Source organism: Astyanax mexicanus, chromosome 20 (genome assembly GCF_023375975.1).
Source record: "Astyanax mexicanus isolate ESR-SI-001 chromosome 20, AstMex3_surface, whole genome shotgun sequence".
Classification (NCBI taxonomy): domain Eukaryota; kingdom Metazoa; phylum Chordata; class Actinopteri; order Characiformes; family Acestrorhamphidae; genus Astyanax; species Astyanax mexicanus.
This window is the reverse complement of record NC_064427.1, coordinates 21,854,162-21,869,461: the sequence shown is the minus strand read 5'-3', so window position 1 is coordinate 21,869,461 and position 15,300 is coordinate 21,854,162. Positions and strand designations below refer to the sequence as shown.

General features: G+C 40.2%; 1 protein-coding gene across 3 annotated transcripts in view; it reads left to right on the top strand.

The window, feature by feature from the left end:
- The window catches only part of tacc1 (transforming, acidic coiled-coil containing protein 1), a 49,049-nt gene that overhangs the window by 25,332 nt on the left and 8,417 nt on the right, over positions 1-15,300 (top strand). For 2 of the 3 annotated variants that reach the window (XM_022681172.2, XM_022681171.2), the window contains exons 3-6: positions 5,423-6,521; positions 7,285-7,320; positions 10,665-10,725; positions 13,853-13,976. In XM_022681172.2, coding sequence (XP_022536893.2) covers positions 5,423-6,521; positions 7,285-7,320; positions 10,665-10,725; positions 13,853-13,976 — 1,320 coding nt within the window. The remainder of the gene's footprint in view (positions 1-5,422; positions 6,522-7,284; positions 7,321-10,664; positions 10,726-13,852; positions 13,977-15,300) is intronic. The other variant, XM_007254951.4, reaches the window with a different exon arrangement.

Here is a 15,300-nt window from a genome sequence, read left to right as displayed (position 1 = left end):
ATCAAGCTGCACGGTGCACAGTTGATGGTTATAGATCATTAAAATAGGGCCCTATCTTTGCACTTATTTATATCTTAGGGATGCACAGCGATATCAAAATTATATTGGCATCAGCTGAAAGTTGCTTTTTTTTTAGAATTATTGGAAGATGTTGGTTGTCAAACTACAGTTGACTGACATTGGCTGCGCTAATTCATTGATTTAAGCAAATCTTTATTTATTTGTATTAGGTTCAATAAATCTATGGTTTTATTTAACCTTTTATTTAAAAAAGGTGTTTAAAGCTGTAAACAGTCTGTGTAAGAACCAGTTAGCTAAAGTGTAAACAAATGAAAACTAATTTGTCAGGGGATAATTTGTATTATTTATTGTTTGTATACAGCTAGATGAAAGCTAAAGTGTAAGGATATAAATGTTTACATTTGTTTATAGAGCTATACCAGGGTGTGTAGTCTCTCTGTAAGTTATATAAATGGGTAAAATTGCAAATCATCCCAGAATTCCCGAAATCAGTGCAGTATCATAATGGCAATAAATCTGAATTGCATTGAATTGAATAAGCAGTTTAACAGACTTAAAGCAGAGAGAGTGAAGCTGGGATTACAGAGCGCAGTCGGGTGGAAGAGAGTAAAAAACTGGGATGGGGGGTGGGAATTGGGGGGGGTTCGGCCCTGTGTGTGTGTTTGTGTGTGTGTGTGTATGTGTGGGAAAAACCTTGGGTTTGGAACTAAAAGCTCAGCTTGGAACAAAAGCTGCTGCTCTTCTCTGAGCTGAGTTATCAATGGCCAAGGCCTCCGCAGAGCCACGTCATGTGATCTGGGAGTTTTTATACACACATTCTTACACACGCACACACACACACACAGGGCCGACCCCCCTATTTCCACCCTCCTAAGTTACATTGATTCACACTATGGTATATATGGTATATAATGCTGTATGTATACTGATTGTATATTATTTTGCTCTTCTAATACAATTTAAACATAAGTGCCCAATTAAACACACTACTAACACTTTAAAAGTGTGTTAAAAATCGTCCTTGTTATTCTATCACTGTGCTCTTTAATCACATGAGTATGTCTAGTCATGTAGTCCCATGCTATATATAACATAATTAATATATTACACATATATAAGTATTTCAGTCAAACGCTTTTCTAATTTTTACACTAAGGTTTTGATATACTATGCACAATTAATACAAAAAGTTTTGTAATCATTTATTACACATATATTAGTAATAAATAGACGATTATTATTATTATAAATTATATGTTTTTTTTTTACACGGGTCGATGCATTTAATTACACTGTCCATCAGTATATTATAAGGCTGGTTCAATGTAAAACAACTCATATTCTTCTTGGCTTTTGTTGAAATGTTATCTTTAATTCAAGTCTAGTAAGTAATTGTAGAGAAAAAATGAAAAAAAAAAAACATAGATAAAGAATATTTTTTCCATAAATAATAAACAGGACTAAAAGAGAATAAGTAGAGTTAGCCAACAGCTAAAACAGATACTGATAGAACTAGCAGAACTAAAAGAGCTAACATTGCTATTTTTTTTTAGAACTTTTATTAGAACATTTATTAAATTTTTTAAAGTTTATCAGAACAGTACCAAGCCATTAATATTTTTCAGAGCACTGCTAATGGGCTAACAGAGCTAACAACTAATAGTAGAAACTTATTCCAGATTAAAATACGTTGGTAAATCTGAGTAAAATAATGTGTATATGTGTGAAATAGAGAGAGAGAGACAGAGAGAGTGTGTGGGCTGTTTGATGTACAGATGGAGTGTACACGTGTCTCTGGTTGAAATGACTTGTACAGACACACCACATCTGTGTGTGTGGCATGTGTGTGTGTGTGTGTGTGTGTGTGTGTGTGTGTTTGTGATTTGTGTGTCCAGCATTGAGAGTCTGCTACCAACATAAACATCTTCTCCCCATCCTCATTACACACACACACACACACACACACACACACACACACACACTCTCCCTCTCTCTCTCTTTCTGTTCTGGACCGTGAGCTGGTAGTTATATAAGCTCCAGCTGAGTTTTTTTCATGTGTGCCCCTCCCACAGACTAAAGTACTGTCCTTCTGAAAATCCAGCTCAGGACCAGCTTCTGCTGGAAGATGGTTTCAGATTGTCTTTGATAGTAAAAGTAGATGCATTTCTTTTCTCCCAGACTAAAGATCTAAGCTGGTCAACCAATCCATCAGTACTTTATCAGTTTGTTTTAATGGAAAACAGCTCATATTGTTTTTGTGGCTTTGTGATATTTTACCTTTAATTCAAGTCTAGCAAATCAAATAATAAGTTGTATATTATGGCACTCTCACGTCAGCACTTTGTTGCTTAGCGTAGTGCTGCATGGCATGTTAGCTGTGCTATCTTTGTTAGGCTCTTTTAACTATGATGGCTCTGTTAGCTGTTAGCTATTAGCTTTGTTGGCTGTTTTGGTTTTGATAGCTTGTTAGATGCTTTAGCTCTGTTTGTTAGTTGCCTTAGCACTGTTAGCTTTGTAAACTATGTTAGTTGTGTTAGGCTCTGTTAGATGTGATTACTGTGTTAGCTGTGTTAACTCTGTTAAAGCCCTTTCACACTGATACAAATATTTTACGGATGTAAAGTCTGATGCTGTGTTAGTTGTGTTAAGCTCTGTTAGGTCTGTGACCTGTGTTGACTGGGTTAACTCTTTTAAAGCCCTTTCACACTGATATTGTTTTTTTACATAAAAAGCAGAAATAAACCAAGTCTGATGCTGTGTTAGCTGTGTTGGCTCTGTTAGCTTTGTAAACTATGTTAGTTGTGTTAGGCTCTGTAAGATTTGATTTCTGTGTTAACTCTGTTAAAGCCCTTTTACACTGATACAAATATTTTACGGATGTAAAAAACAGACATACACCAAGTCTGATGCTGTGTTAGTTGTGTTAAGCTCTGTTAGGTCTGTGAACTGTGTTGACTGGGTTAACTCTTTTAAAGCCCTTTCACACTGATATTGTTTTTTTTTTTTCATAAAAAGCAAAAATAAACCAAGTCTGATTCTGTGTTAGCTGTGTTGGCTCTGTTAGCTTTGTAAACTATGTTAGCTGTGTTAGGCTCTGATAGGTCTGTTAACTGTGTTGGCTGTGTTAACTCTGTTAGAGCCCTTTTACACTGATCCAATTTTTTAAGTAAGTAAAAGGCATGCATACACAAAGTCTCATGCTGTGTTGGCTGTTAGCTGTGTTAGCCTTGTGTGTTGTGTTAGCCTGTGCTAACGGTGTATACCATCTTGGCCATGCTGTCCATTCTGATTTTCATCTCTAATAGCTTTGTTGGCTCTGTTAGGCCTAGACTGAAGTGCATTGTGAGAAATGTTCAACATCAGTCCTGTAGAAGCTCACAGCTGGACACATACACAAACTATACACACAGATACACAAACTCTTACAACGCACTTCCTAACAGCACACACACACACACTCACACACACACAGTCTCTCTCTGTGGTCAGTACTGGGCCTTCTTTCTCCGGGACCAACGCCCCACAGCCTCTAAACCCAAACACACCCAAAACCCAACCATCTCATCTCTGACCTCACACTCCTCACACACACCCTCTGCTCCTCCGAGAAAGAAAGTGTGTGTGTATGTGTGTGTGTGTGTGTGTGTGTGTGTGTGTGTGTGTGTGAGAATACTGAGGAAGTGAGAGGTTGGCTTGTGGTGAATCTGCTGATAGAGAAACACTGCTGAGACTAAAGATCCTACTTCCTGTTTTTGTAACAGACCTGAAACTGTGTTAGAAAAATAAATTAAACCAATAATCTGCTAAATACCTACTCCATTAGTTACAATAAGTTACTTATACCCTATTTCTTGTTTTCATTACATACACAGTACTTATACTTAAACATTATGTATTATATATTTATTACTTATAAGCTATCCCAATTATTTTTCTCAATTACATCCACGTACCTTCACATTAGTTAGTTATACCCCAATAGTTATACCCAGTTACTTTCACTAAATTGACTTGCTTACTCACGCATTATTTATACCTCATTATTGATAATCAGTTACGTATACCACATTATTTTTACATAATATCTACTTTATTATTTATTATTAAATACCTATACATTGATTACACCTCATTAATTACTTACCCCATTGTTTACATTCAGTTACTTATTAGGTATCATGTATAACTTATACCTATACATTATTTTACGTATACTCAGTAACTTATACATAACTTATACTCCATTACTTATAAATAATTGCCTATAATTTCACTCAATTACTTATGCACAGTAACTTATACCCCATTACTTTTACAAGAAGTTGTTTATAACTCATTAATTACTTTTACCCCATTACTTAGACACCATTACATAAATACATAATTTATTCCGCATAACTTATACTTAATTGTTTAGGATTCTTGTTAAATATTATTTATACGTTTATTATATATTACTTGTACTTTATTACTTATAATCAATTACTTATAGCCCATTACTTTTACAGAAATGTACATGAATGCGTATATTCTAATAACTATACACTGATTATGTTTCGTTAATTACTTTGACCCCATTGTTTACATTCAGTTACTTAGACAGCATTACTTATACTCCATAATTTATATTCAATTACTTATAACTAAGCTCCATTACTTGTATATGCGATTGATTATCCATCAATTCAGTGTACTTTGGTCAGTGTTGATAGGTGCGTGTGTTGTGTGTGTTATACGTGTGTATGTGTATGATACACTGCAGTTATAAATAGAGGCCGTCCTCAGCTGTAACCTAGCAACAGGCCACTGCAGCAGATCTATTGGACGGTGGTGGGTTTAGGAGTGTTTTTTATAACAGGAAGTGAGGTTTTCTGTGTTTACTGTGTGTTTACTGTGTGTTTACTGAGCGCAGTGTGTCCGGGCTATGCTCCTCGTGGCGCTGAGCTGAGCCGGGTTTCCTGCCCGACCCGAGGAGTCAGCCCGGCGGGGCGACTGCTCAGACCCTGCGGGGGGGCGGGGTTATATTCTCTAAGAACACTTACACCCCTCCACAGCTGTGCGATATGTGGGCGGGGTCACCTGCACTAAATGTGCTAAGAGAGTTACTTGAGGCTAGTCGCTATACACATGGACAGTTCTAGCCAGAACTCAAGCACAAGATATCACTTCACAGCATATACAGCTGTGGACAGCTTGGAGTTTCCAAGCCAAGCTGTACCCTGGGCTAATGGTTCATGATCAATTTGCATACTGTTGTCCCATAACTTTTGCTGCAGACCCTTCATGCTCTGGCCTTTAGCTTAGTGGCTTGTGTTAGCGCCCCCTGGTGGCCTGGAGTGTAAAACATTAGCCCATATGCTATAAATGTAACTCTGTTTCATCGCTCTCTTTCTCTTTTTAGGTATAGATCTGGACGACGATGATCAGGAGATTCCCGTTACCAAGGAAACCGAGCAGATCTCCATCCTGTCTGAACCGGACCCCCAGCATTACAGCCCGATCCCAAAGCCTGAAGACCCCCAACCTCTGCCCTCCATCATGACCGTAGAGACAGCAGAAGATCCAACCCACACTCTTTCTTCTCAGCCTGTCTGTAACGGCCACCTTCCAGAACGTTCCCAGACCTCGGTTCCCAAAGCACGACCTCCGTCTCTAAAGATGAAGTCTCCTCTGAACGCCGTCGACCCCAACGAGGTGGACGACGAGCCTCCACCGCTGCCGAAGGGCAGCTACAGTTTTGACCCGAATCAGTGCGATTTGAACTCCAATCCGTTTGCTAGCGGCAGCTCCAAAATGCAGAATTCCCCGGTGCTTCCGAAGGGCACGTACAATTTTGACCCGGACAACTTTGACTCCTTGGAGTCCTTGGATCCTTTTAAGTCTTCGTCAAAAGGTTTGGCTTTGAGCAGTGACTCGGCTAAAGCAGAAACTGATCCCCTCCCTGCATCTTCCAGCATCCCAAAAGCACAGCTTCCAGACCCTGAATCCAATTCCCAGTCGGAAGCCGGGGAGGAAAACCTAGGATCCAAGAGAATTCTGCAACAGAAACAAGGGAAAAGGCCAGGAACTAAAGTTACCCCCAAGAAACAGAGAGCTAAAGCTTTAACGGATAAGTCAGAAGTATCAGAGCAGCCCTCCCACCCAGAGTGCGACTCGTCCGCTCCTCTGAACGTGGACGATATTCCCATTTCCAAAAAATCTTACAAATTCGACCCCAACCAGTGGGACGACCCCAATTTTAACCCGTTTGGTGGAACTAGCAAAATGAGCAACTCCCCGACCCTTTCCAAAGGGGCGTACACTTTTGATCCGGACAACTTTGATGACTCTGTGGATCCTTTCAAACCGAGTAAAGCTTTCGGACCTAGCAATGACTCTACAAAAGCAGAAACAGAGATCAGTGTGGATATACTCGATAAACAAACAAACCAAGAGCGCCCTCTAGTGGAGGAGAGGAAGGCACGCCAGTCGCCCAAGAAGAACAAGGACAGAATCATCACGTAAGTGGAGTTTTGTGACATGGTGTGTGCTGACAGATGTACGCATGTGTTTGTGTGTTTATGTTTGTTTATTCTAATTTAGAATTTGGACATTAAAGCAACAATTCGGCCCAAAATAAAATGTGTTCAATCAAAGTTGCTTTGAAGCTGAGAGCAGGTGTCAGAAAACATATAATCAGCCTGTTTTGATCCTTGGTGTGAAAATGCTCGAACCCGATAGCATGAAGAATTGGCCTGTGCTCAGCTGATATATGGTTGCATCGACTGATACTCCACATTGGCTGTGCATAATAGGGCTGTTGACACCTCGTTCAGGCTGATTCTCATAATACACTCAGCAGCAGGGGTATTCAGGAAGTAAGGAAAGGTTTGATTGGCCAAAGTATTGCTTTAATAATAATTCCCAGAGGCTGGCACTGAGGCTGGCACCGAGGCTGGCACTCTGGCTGGCACTGAAGCCAGCATTGAGGCTGGCACTAAAGCTGGTGTGTCGAGTTCTGCAGTAAGGACTCCAAAGATTCATCACTGCAGTCTCCTGCTGGGCTCTAGGGGTTTAGTTTGCATCTTTACTGTTCCGTGTTTTCTGTCCTGTCCCATTTCCTGTTCTCAGCATTACTGTCCTGTTTCTGTCTGATCTAATCCCGTCCAGCTCACACTGCTTTTCTCTTTCTCTTCCTCCGTCCCACACCTGTCCCAATATTAACACTCCATCACCCTCCTCCTTATGTCCTCCCCCTGTCTGCCTGTTAACCGTTACCATTAGGACCACTGAGCAAGTTCGGTTTCTCTGCTTGCTCCTGTAAGTATCGTCTCTTCTCTTTTCTTGTCTTCCTCATCTCTCTTCTCTTCTAATTTCTCTTTTCTTGTTTTGTCTTTTCTCTTGTCTTTTCCTTGATTCACTTCTTTTCTCAGTTATTTTTTTCTGTCTTCTCATTTCCTTTCTCTTTTTCTCATTTTTCTTTTCTTATCTTCTATTCTCATCATTCCCATCCATCATTTTCTTCCCTTTTATTTTATAATTTCTTTTCTCATTTCTCTTTTGCTTTCTTCTCCTCATTTGTCATAATTTATATCTTCTCATCTCATCTCTTCTTCTTTCTTTTTCTCTTCTCATACCCTTCTTTCTCATCTCATTTTTTCTCCTCTTCACCTCTCTTCTCATCTAGTCTCCTCCCTTACTTCTCTTTTGTTGTCTCTTTTTTGTCTCTTCTCTTCTCTTCCTGTTTATCTGTGGTTTAACCCTCGCTGTCTCCCTGCATGCTGTGGTGTTGTATGTATGTGGGTAATTAGAGTTGCACGGTGTACCGAAGGTTCGATTCTTTTTCGATACTACGTCATCACAAACGATTCGGTTCTTTAGCGTTCGATGCTTTCGATACTGTATATAGCCCAGTCACTAGCTTCAAATGAGTCAAATTAGTAGGCGCGATTTGATTCAGTTCATAAGAAAACTGATTCACACCGCAGCAGTCGGTGTGGCAGGATTCAGATAAACTTAGTGTTCTGAACAAATGAATCGATTCACGCGCAAGCCAGCAGAGCAGCAGCGAGTGTAGAATGGCGACGGCTAAAATAACAGATGTCTCTCGTCCGCGACTTGTGGACATGGGCGTGGTAGTGGGGGGAAAAGTGGACCTGACTACCCAGGGCCCGAGTAGGGAGAGGGGCCCATGAAAATCCTGATTTTTTTTTCGCTCACTTTCCTTTGTTTACTGGCATGGATAGGGGCCCATTAACATAGAGGGTGTACAGGGCCCAGAATTTGCTGCTACGCCCCTGCTTGTGGACAAAACGGGCGCGAGGAGTGAAGTGTGGGAAAATAGTCTGAGATGTAGGCATCTGTTTTTTATTTATATTTTTATTTTTAAATAAAATAACGAAAATAACGAAAACTGAAAATGAAACTAAACTACTTTATTTATTAGCGCTGTTTTCACTCCCGCAGTTGTACAGCGGGGGGTGTTGTGCCGATTCTGTCCGCGAAGCGGGAGTCGGATTCAGTAGCGGATTCGGCACAAGCGCGGCGGCACCTCGTGGCGGTGTTAGTTGTAAGCGCTCGCGCTAGCCGCAAAATACGACAGAAAACACTGAGGGAGCTGCAGACTTATGTGTGGGACTAGAACACGCAAATCTCTCTCACTCTCACTCTCTCTGTTTCTCTCTCTCTCGCACGTGAACGCCTCCGCGTTTGACCTGCAGCACTGTGTTTAGCTGTTCTTAAAAATCATTTAAATTAAATAATAGTTCTATGCTTCTATGTTACAGTGTTATTTAACATAATAGCAGACAAGCACCCAGATCTCTACAAAGAGCTGAGAAGTCGACAGGTTAGTGGAGTTAGTCAAGATACACTCTGTCTGTAGCTTTACTAAGATTTACTAGCGACTGCTTATTAAAAACGGTAAACGGTTGATTAATAAAACGGAGCAGTGAGTGTTAAAATGAACATAACATTGTAATGTTCTTCTGTCTCTTTATTTTTCTTATTCAGAACTTAACTTCTGCCCGCCCGTCAGGTTCACATAATCAGGCTACCATTACCTCTGGTTTTAGTTTTAGTTTTTAGGAAGTGTTGTTTCATTTTAGAACAAAAACGTTTGCACCTATTGTTCAGTGTTCAATCCAGTTCAGTCAAAAATAAACATTTTATGTTCAGATATTTTTATTGTTTTTTTTTTCTTCCAAGTATCGTTTTGGTATCGAGAATCGTGATACTACAGTTGGTATCGGTATCGAAGTCAAAATTTTGATATCGTGACAACCCTATGGGTAATTAGGCCATGTTCCCCTCTCTGTTTGATATTTTGGAGTTGAGGTCAGGAGTTATTGATTAGTCTGATAGGAATTGATTGTCCTTTGTGTTCTGCAGGCTGTTTATTGATTTTTGTACAGTATTAAAGTCAGTGAGGGTCAGGCCTGCACTCCACTGCCCTCCGTCTCAACTTACAGTGAGGTTTACAGCATCGCTCAGAGACACAGTGAGGCTACAAACACTGTACAGAGGGAGATTTAGCATACATGCTAACACGCTAATAGTGAACAAAAACTGAAGCTGTGTTATGATATTAGACCAGCAGATTCAGAATCATGCTGGTGGTACCATTCACTGCCTATAATAGAGAAAGAAATCTTATCAATGACTTTATTACTGCATTTTTCACCCTTCAGACCTAATTCTTCTCTTCTCTGCTGAAACTGAGACTTAGTCCTTAATCATGTTAATCTGAGCTAAAGGCTAAAGCTGTTGTTTCCATGTGGGTCAGCCAGACATCTTCCTGTAGCAGTTTTCTCCAGTTTCCTCCAGTCTTTTGAAGATGTAGGAAACAGTACGCACCGTACTCATGGCTTCATCTGTAATTTCTCTAAAGAAAAGACTTTTACTTTTAAAAGTTACAGAGTTCTCTGTGTCTTTATTTAACGTTATGTTTTTTCAGGTTTTTTAATATAATTTTTTCAGTAGTGTATATTTTATGTGAAATTTACTAGAGATGATCAGTGTTTATGGGGCTGATTACCGTTTTCTAATCATCTTTCAGCTTGATTGACAATACAACATTAACATTTTCAGATGTGTTGTCATGCAGCCTATGCACTGTATGGGCTGAAAGATGAGGGGGTGGGGGTATCCAGTTAGTGGGTTATTATTCTCTTTCCTTCATGAGATGTGTTAGTCTTACACATTCTACACAAATGAATGGCAGAAACAAGGGGACAACCGAATAGAAGGAATATAATCATATCACGTATTTTACGCCTAAAATCAATTGATTAGCGTTTGAATGTTCACATAGACAAGACATAGCCTAAAACCAACTAATGGGCACTAACTGCAAAGGATGTTAGAGACAGTGCTGTATTATCACACTGATATTAATAGAAACATCAAGATGTGCCAGCACATGTGTTGACACTTTATGCAAATTGGTAGTGAAGCAATGTATTGATCATCAGCGAGAACAGAGTAGAACATGCTTTATTTTCACCACAGTGGATCAGAGCCTCTCTCAGATATCTGATCTAAACTCACTGTGCTGAGTCACTCTGCTCAAATGACCTGACACTGAGGTCAAGTTTCTGGTTCCAGACACTGATACTAACTGTCTGTCTGTCTGTCTCTCTGTCCGTCTGTCTGTCTCTCTACAGGAACACCTGTAAAGTGAAGAAGTATGAGAACAAGTCATTAGTGCAGGACGTCTGCAGCCAGGTGAGATCCATTTGACAGATGTCTTGTTTCGGATCTACTGATCCACGGTTGGTTTATAGTGTGAAACACTGTATGTATTGGATGGTTCTGACTTACCGTATTTTTCGGGCTATAAGGCGCACTTAAAATACTTATTTTTTCCCAAAAATCGTCATTGCGCCTTATAATGCAGTGCGCCTTGTGTATGGATTTTGCTTGTGTTTACTGACCTCGATTTTTATGTGGTACACGGCGCTCTGTTGTGCAGAATTCCTCACCCACGCCAGAAAAAGATCCCCCTCTTGGGCTAGCGCGCGGTTACCTTTGACTGCCGTACTGCCTCTCGGCTGTGGTTCAGGGTAGCTAGTTTCCACTGTAGCTCCGTGGCCAGAACAAGGTGCCGGTAAACTTTCCTTTCCACCCGTTCTGGGGTAATAGCACAAACTGTTTCTTATTAGCGCCCACTTCTAAGTAAAGTTAACCTCTTAACACGCGCTGGCCCACCGGCGGGCCAGAAATATTTAATATTTCATAACTGACTGTGTTTCTGAATAGTTATGAACAGTTACAGGTTCAATATAGACATCCAATATACCATTTTAAAGCTTAGAATCTCTGCTTTTGAGCTATTTAGCCTATTTAGCGGAATATCTTTTCAGAAAATAAACATTTAGGGCGAAATATGCCTTGGTTATGATTTTAATAATTCATAACTCTCATATTTGCGTTTATCGTTCGTCCATATTTCATCGAATGCGGTCATGTCATACACCATTCGAACCGTCTGGCTCTCCGGATTCCAGAACTGTGCTTTTACTGTAGGATGTATGTTTCATGAATTAGAGCTGCGTCAGAGCGCATGTTTCCAGTAATAAAAGGCTCTCCTTTTGTCCTGGGGTAACCTCCGGTCACTGCCGCCACCCCCCGAACACACACCCGCGCTCAGCCACAGGTCCTACCTTCAAAACGCGTCCAGACTAAAGAGAATCCATCAATCCAGTCTCCTGTAATCCACAGTTATATCCAAACAGCGCTGGAAATCACTTCATCCAGAAATGAAACTTATCCAATCTTTATCTCTGTTTTAAAACCGTTTTATTCACCGAATTCGGCACAACACGCTATTATAGTCAGAAGCCTCGCGGAGTAATGCGGTACTTGCTGTGCTTCAACATAATATTATGGTCTGTCGGAGCGTTGCGGCTACCGTTGTCAGGAGCGTCGCGGAGTAATACGTACTTGCTGTGCTTCAACATAATATTATGGTCTGTCGGAGCGTTGCGGCTACCGTTGTCAGGAGCGTCGCGGAGTAATACGTACTTGCTGTGCTTGTTGATTTATTGCTCAGAGATGTTGTTATATTTCTCAGATATTGTGAAGGATTTATTGCTCAGAGTTATTGTTACTGATATAAATAAAGTTTCATTTAGTGCGCCTTATAATCCAGTGCGCCTTGTGTGTGGACTAACACTAAAAATAGACCGTTCACTCATCGTGCGCCTTATAATACGGTGCGCCTTATAGTCCGAAAAATACGGTAATTAAGATCAATTACAGGAAGTTTATAGAGTCACCCAGGCAATCGTCACCCATTAATAAACAATAGAAGAAGCAAAAGAAGAGGTGTTGTGCTGAAATCTGTCTCTCCTTGGTGATGTGCAGGAGCGCCACGCAGGAGTATGAGTATAACAGATTACAGTGCTGGTGATTCTGTATCTATTGTAACTGTAGATTAACTCTTATTTTTAAACACTAATTAAAGGAATCCGAGGGGAATCTGTTACACTCATTCTGCTGCGGGAAAAAACTGCACTCGAAGGATAGAGACACATTTGGGCAGGGAGGCAGAACACCTGATAACATTCTACAAACCGATCAGTGGGAGGTACAGTGAGACTCTGCCCACATAGGTGAGAATGACAGGATGTAGAAAAGGTGCTTAGTCGCTCTGTCACTAAAAACTGCAGTGTGAAACCAAAACTAACCGGATCAAATACAGAACAGAATACAGTGTAACACACACATGGAGATGGGTTCAGACTTTCATGTGTTAAAATGGGCTCTATTATTCCTCTGTAGATACTGTGGATCCTCTAAAGGGCTGATTCACTCACTGTGATATTACTGCAGTGACTCAGCAAAGGTCCCTCTCTCTCTTCCTCTCTCTTTCTCTCTCTCTCTCTCTCTCTCTCATCTCTCCCTCTCTCATTGTCCTTATCTCTCTCTCTGTATTGTCCTCTTGCTCTCTCTTCTCTCTCTCCGTTTTTCATTCTCTCTCTTTCATCGTCTCTCTCTACCTCTCTCTGTCAATGTCCCTATCTCTTTCTCTCCCGCTCTATTTTGTCCTCTTTCTCTCCTAGTCTCTTTCTTTCTCTCATCTCTCTGTTTCGTCCTCTCTCCCTCCCTCTCTCTCATCGTCTCTCTCTCTCTCTCTCTCTCTCTCTCTGTTATTGTCCCTATCTCTCTCTTTCCTCTTTTTTGTCCTCTCTTTCTCGCTCTCTCTCTCTCTCTCGCTCTCTCTCTCGCTCTCTCTCTGTATTGATCTGGTTTGGCTTTGGATCAGGTTTGTGATTCATCTCTGGAAAATCTGTTTAATAGGGGGTTTGTCTCGCTTTACTGCAGTAACAACATTCTCTACTGTTCTGGAAATTCTGTATTCATCCCCACAAGAACAAAAGCATTAGTGATGTCGGGTTCTGATGTTTGATGATTAGTCCTGACACTCCAACTCATCTAATCCCATCCACAGAATCCTACTGCCAAATACTCAGGACCCACAGGATAGAAAAACACCACAGAGCAGCTATTATTATTATTATTATTATTATTATTATTATTATTATTTGGGTGAATGGTAATTTACTGTGAGCACTCCAGTGATTAGCACTGATTAGTGTGTGTTGAGCTGGTACAGAGAGTGGATCAGAAGCAGCAGTGCCGCTGGTGTTTTTAAACACTGTTTTTATCTCTCACTGTCCTCCACTCTATTACACACTCCCGCCTACAGCTGAAACACACTGTAGATAAAGTAAAGTCAGAGACAGAAGCTCTGAATCTGTTGCTGTACTGTGTTTGTACACATTATTAAAGATCTACAAAAAAATATAGAATGGAAAGGAATAATAACTGTGTGTGTGTGTGTGTGCAGGGTGAGGAGGTGCAGGAGGAGCCGGTGAGTCCTCTGGAGCTGCCGGTACAGCACGCCACAGATGAGGAGAAGTTAGCATCCACAGGGATGGTGCAGAAAGAGCCGAACGAGAAGAACACAGACGGTGAGAAAACTTTAACAAGAGGTTCTTTAAAGGTTTCTTTAGTGAAAGCAATGGTTCTGTGTGAAAAACACGTCCTTACTTAACTGCTGCACCCTGAGAAAACAGTTAATGATCATGTTTTTTTATACTGCTGTCCCATAACTTGTACCACTCTACATAGGAATGAACTTCACCAATATTTTAGTAAGGCTCAAATTGGCAGTGGGCAGTAAATCAATAACACTGCATCTCTCTCTCCCTCTCTCTCCCTTTATCTCTCTATCTCTAGCTCTCTCTATATATCTTTCTTTATATATATATATATATATATATCTCCCTCTAACTCTCTGTACAACTCTCCTTCTATAGCTCTCTTTAAATCTTTCTCTCCCTCTAGCTCTCTTTATATATATATATATATATATATATATATATATATATATATATATATATATATATATATATATATACACATGTATATACATATATATATGTATATACATGTAGCATTACATGGAAAAAAATGGCAATAATTTGTTTTACTTTTATACTGTCAAAAACTAAATAGTTATTGTGTGCTGTTGTGTCCTGTCTAAGAAGATTATATGTTGTCCTCAAGCGTTGGTTTTCTATGTTCTAACAGTAGATTAAAACTCGGGACACAAAAGCTTGTGTGAGTTTTCGCTCTGGCAGCTTCGTCAGCGCTCATAACCGAGCTTCAGTCTGAAACACTGAGCGTATTGAGTCTCTCTGTCTGTTAATGAGGCCGGGCCGGTCCGGCCCGATCTGAACAGCATTCTGCTCCAATCTCCAAACACAGAGCTCCTCTCTACCCAACACACACTCTCCCTCTGTCTACCCAACACACCAACCCGGCCTTAATTCACCCACTAACACTGCTACACAAACTCACACAATCTAATCAACTCCCTGCCCTGTGATTACACTCACTGTGGCCACTTTATTAAAAACACATACAGTACCAACAAAAAACTCTATAAACTCTTCAGTATCTACCATTAATTATTCAGAATACACTATTAATTTTGTTTATTATCGACTATTTATTATACAAAGTTAACTATGAACTGTTTAGTTTCTACAATGAACTTTTCAGTACCTGCTATGAATTATTCAATATTTACATTAAATGATTCGGCAGCCACTATGATTTGTTTGATATTCACCCGTATCCACTATGAATTAGGCATTATTCAGTACACACTATGAATAATTTAACATTTACTGTGGATATAGTTTAGTATCTAAGCATTTGTATTTGAATATTACTCCTCTGCCTCCCCCTGGTGGTTGTATAGAATTGTACACTCAGTGTGAGTTTTCT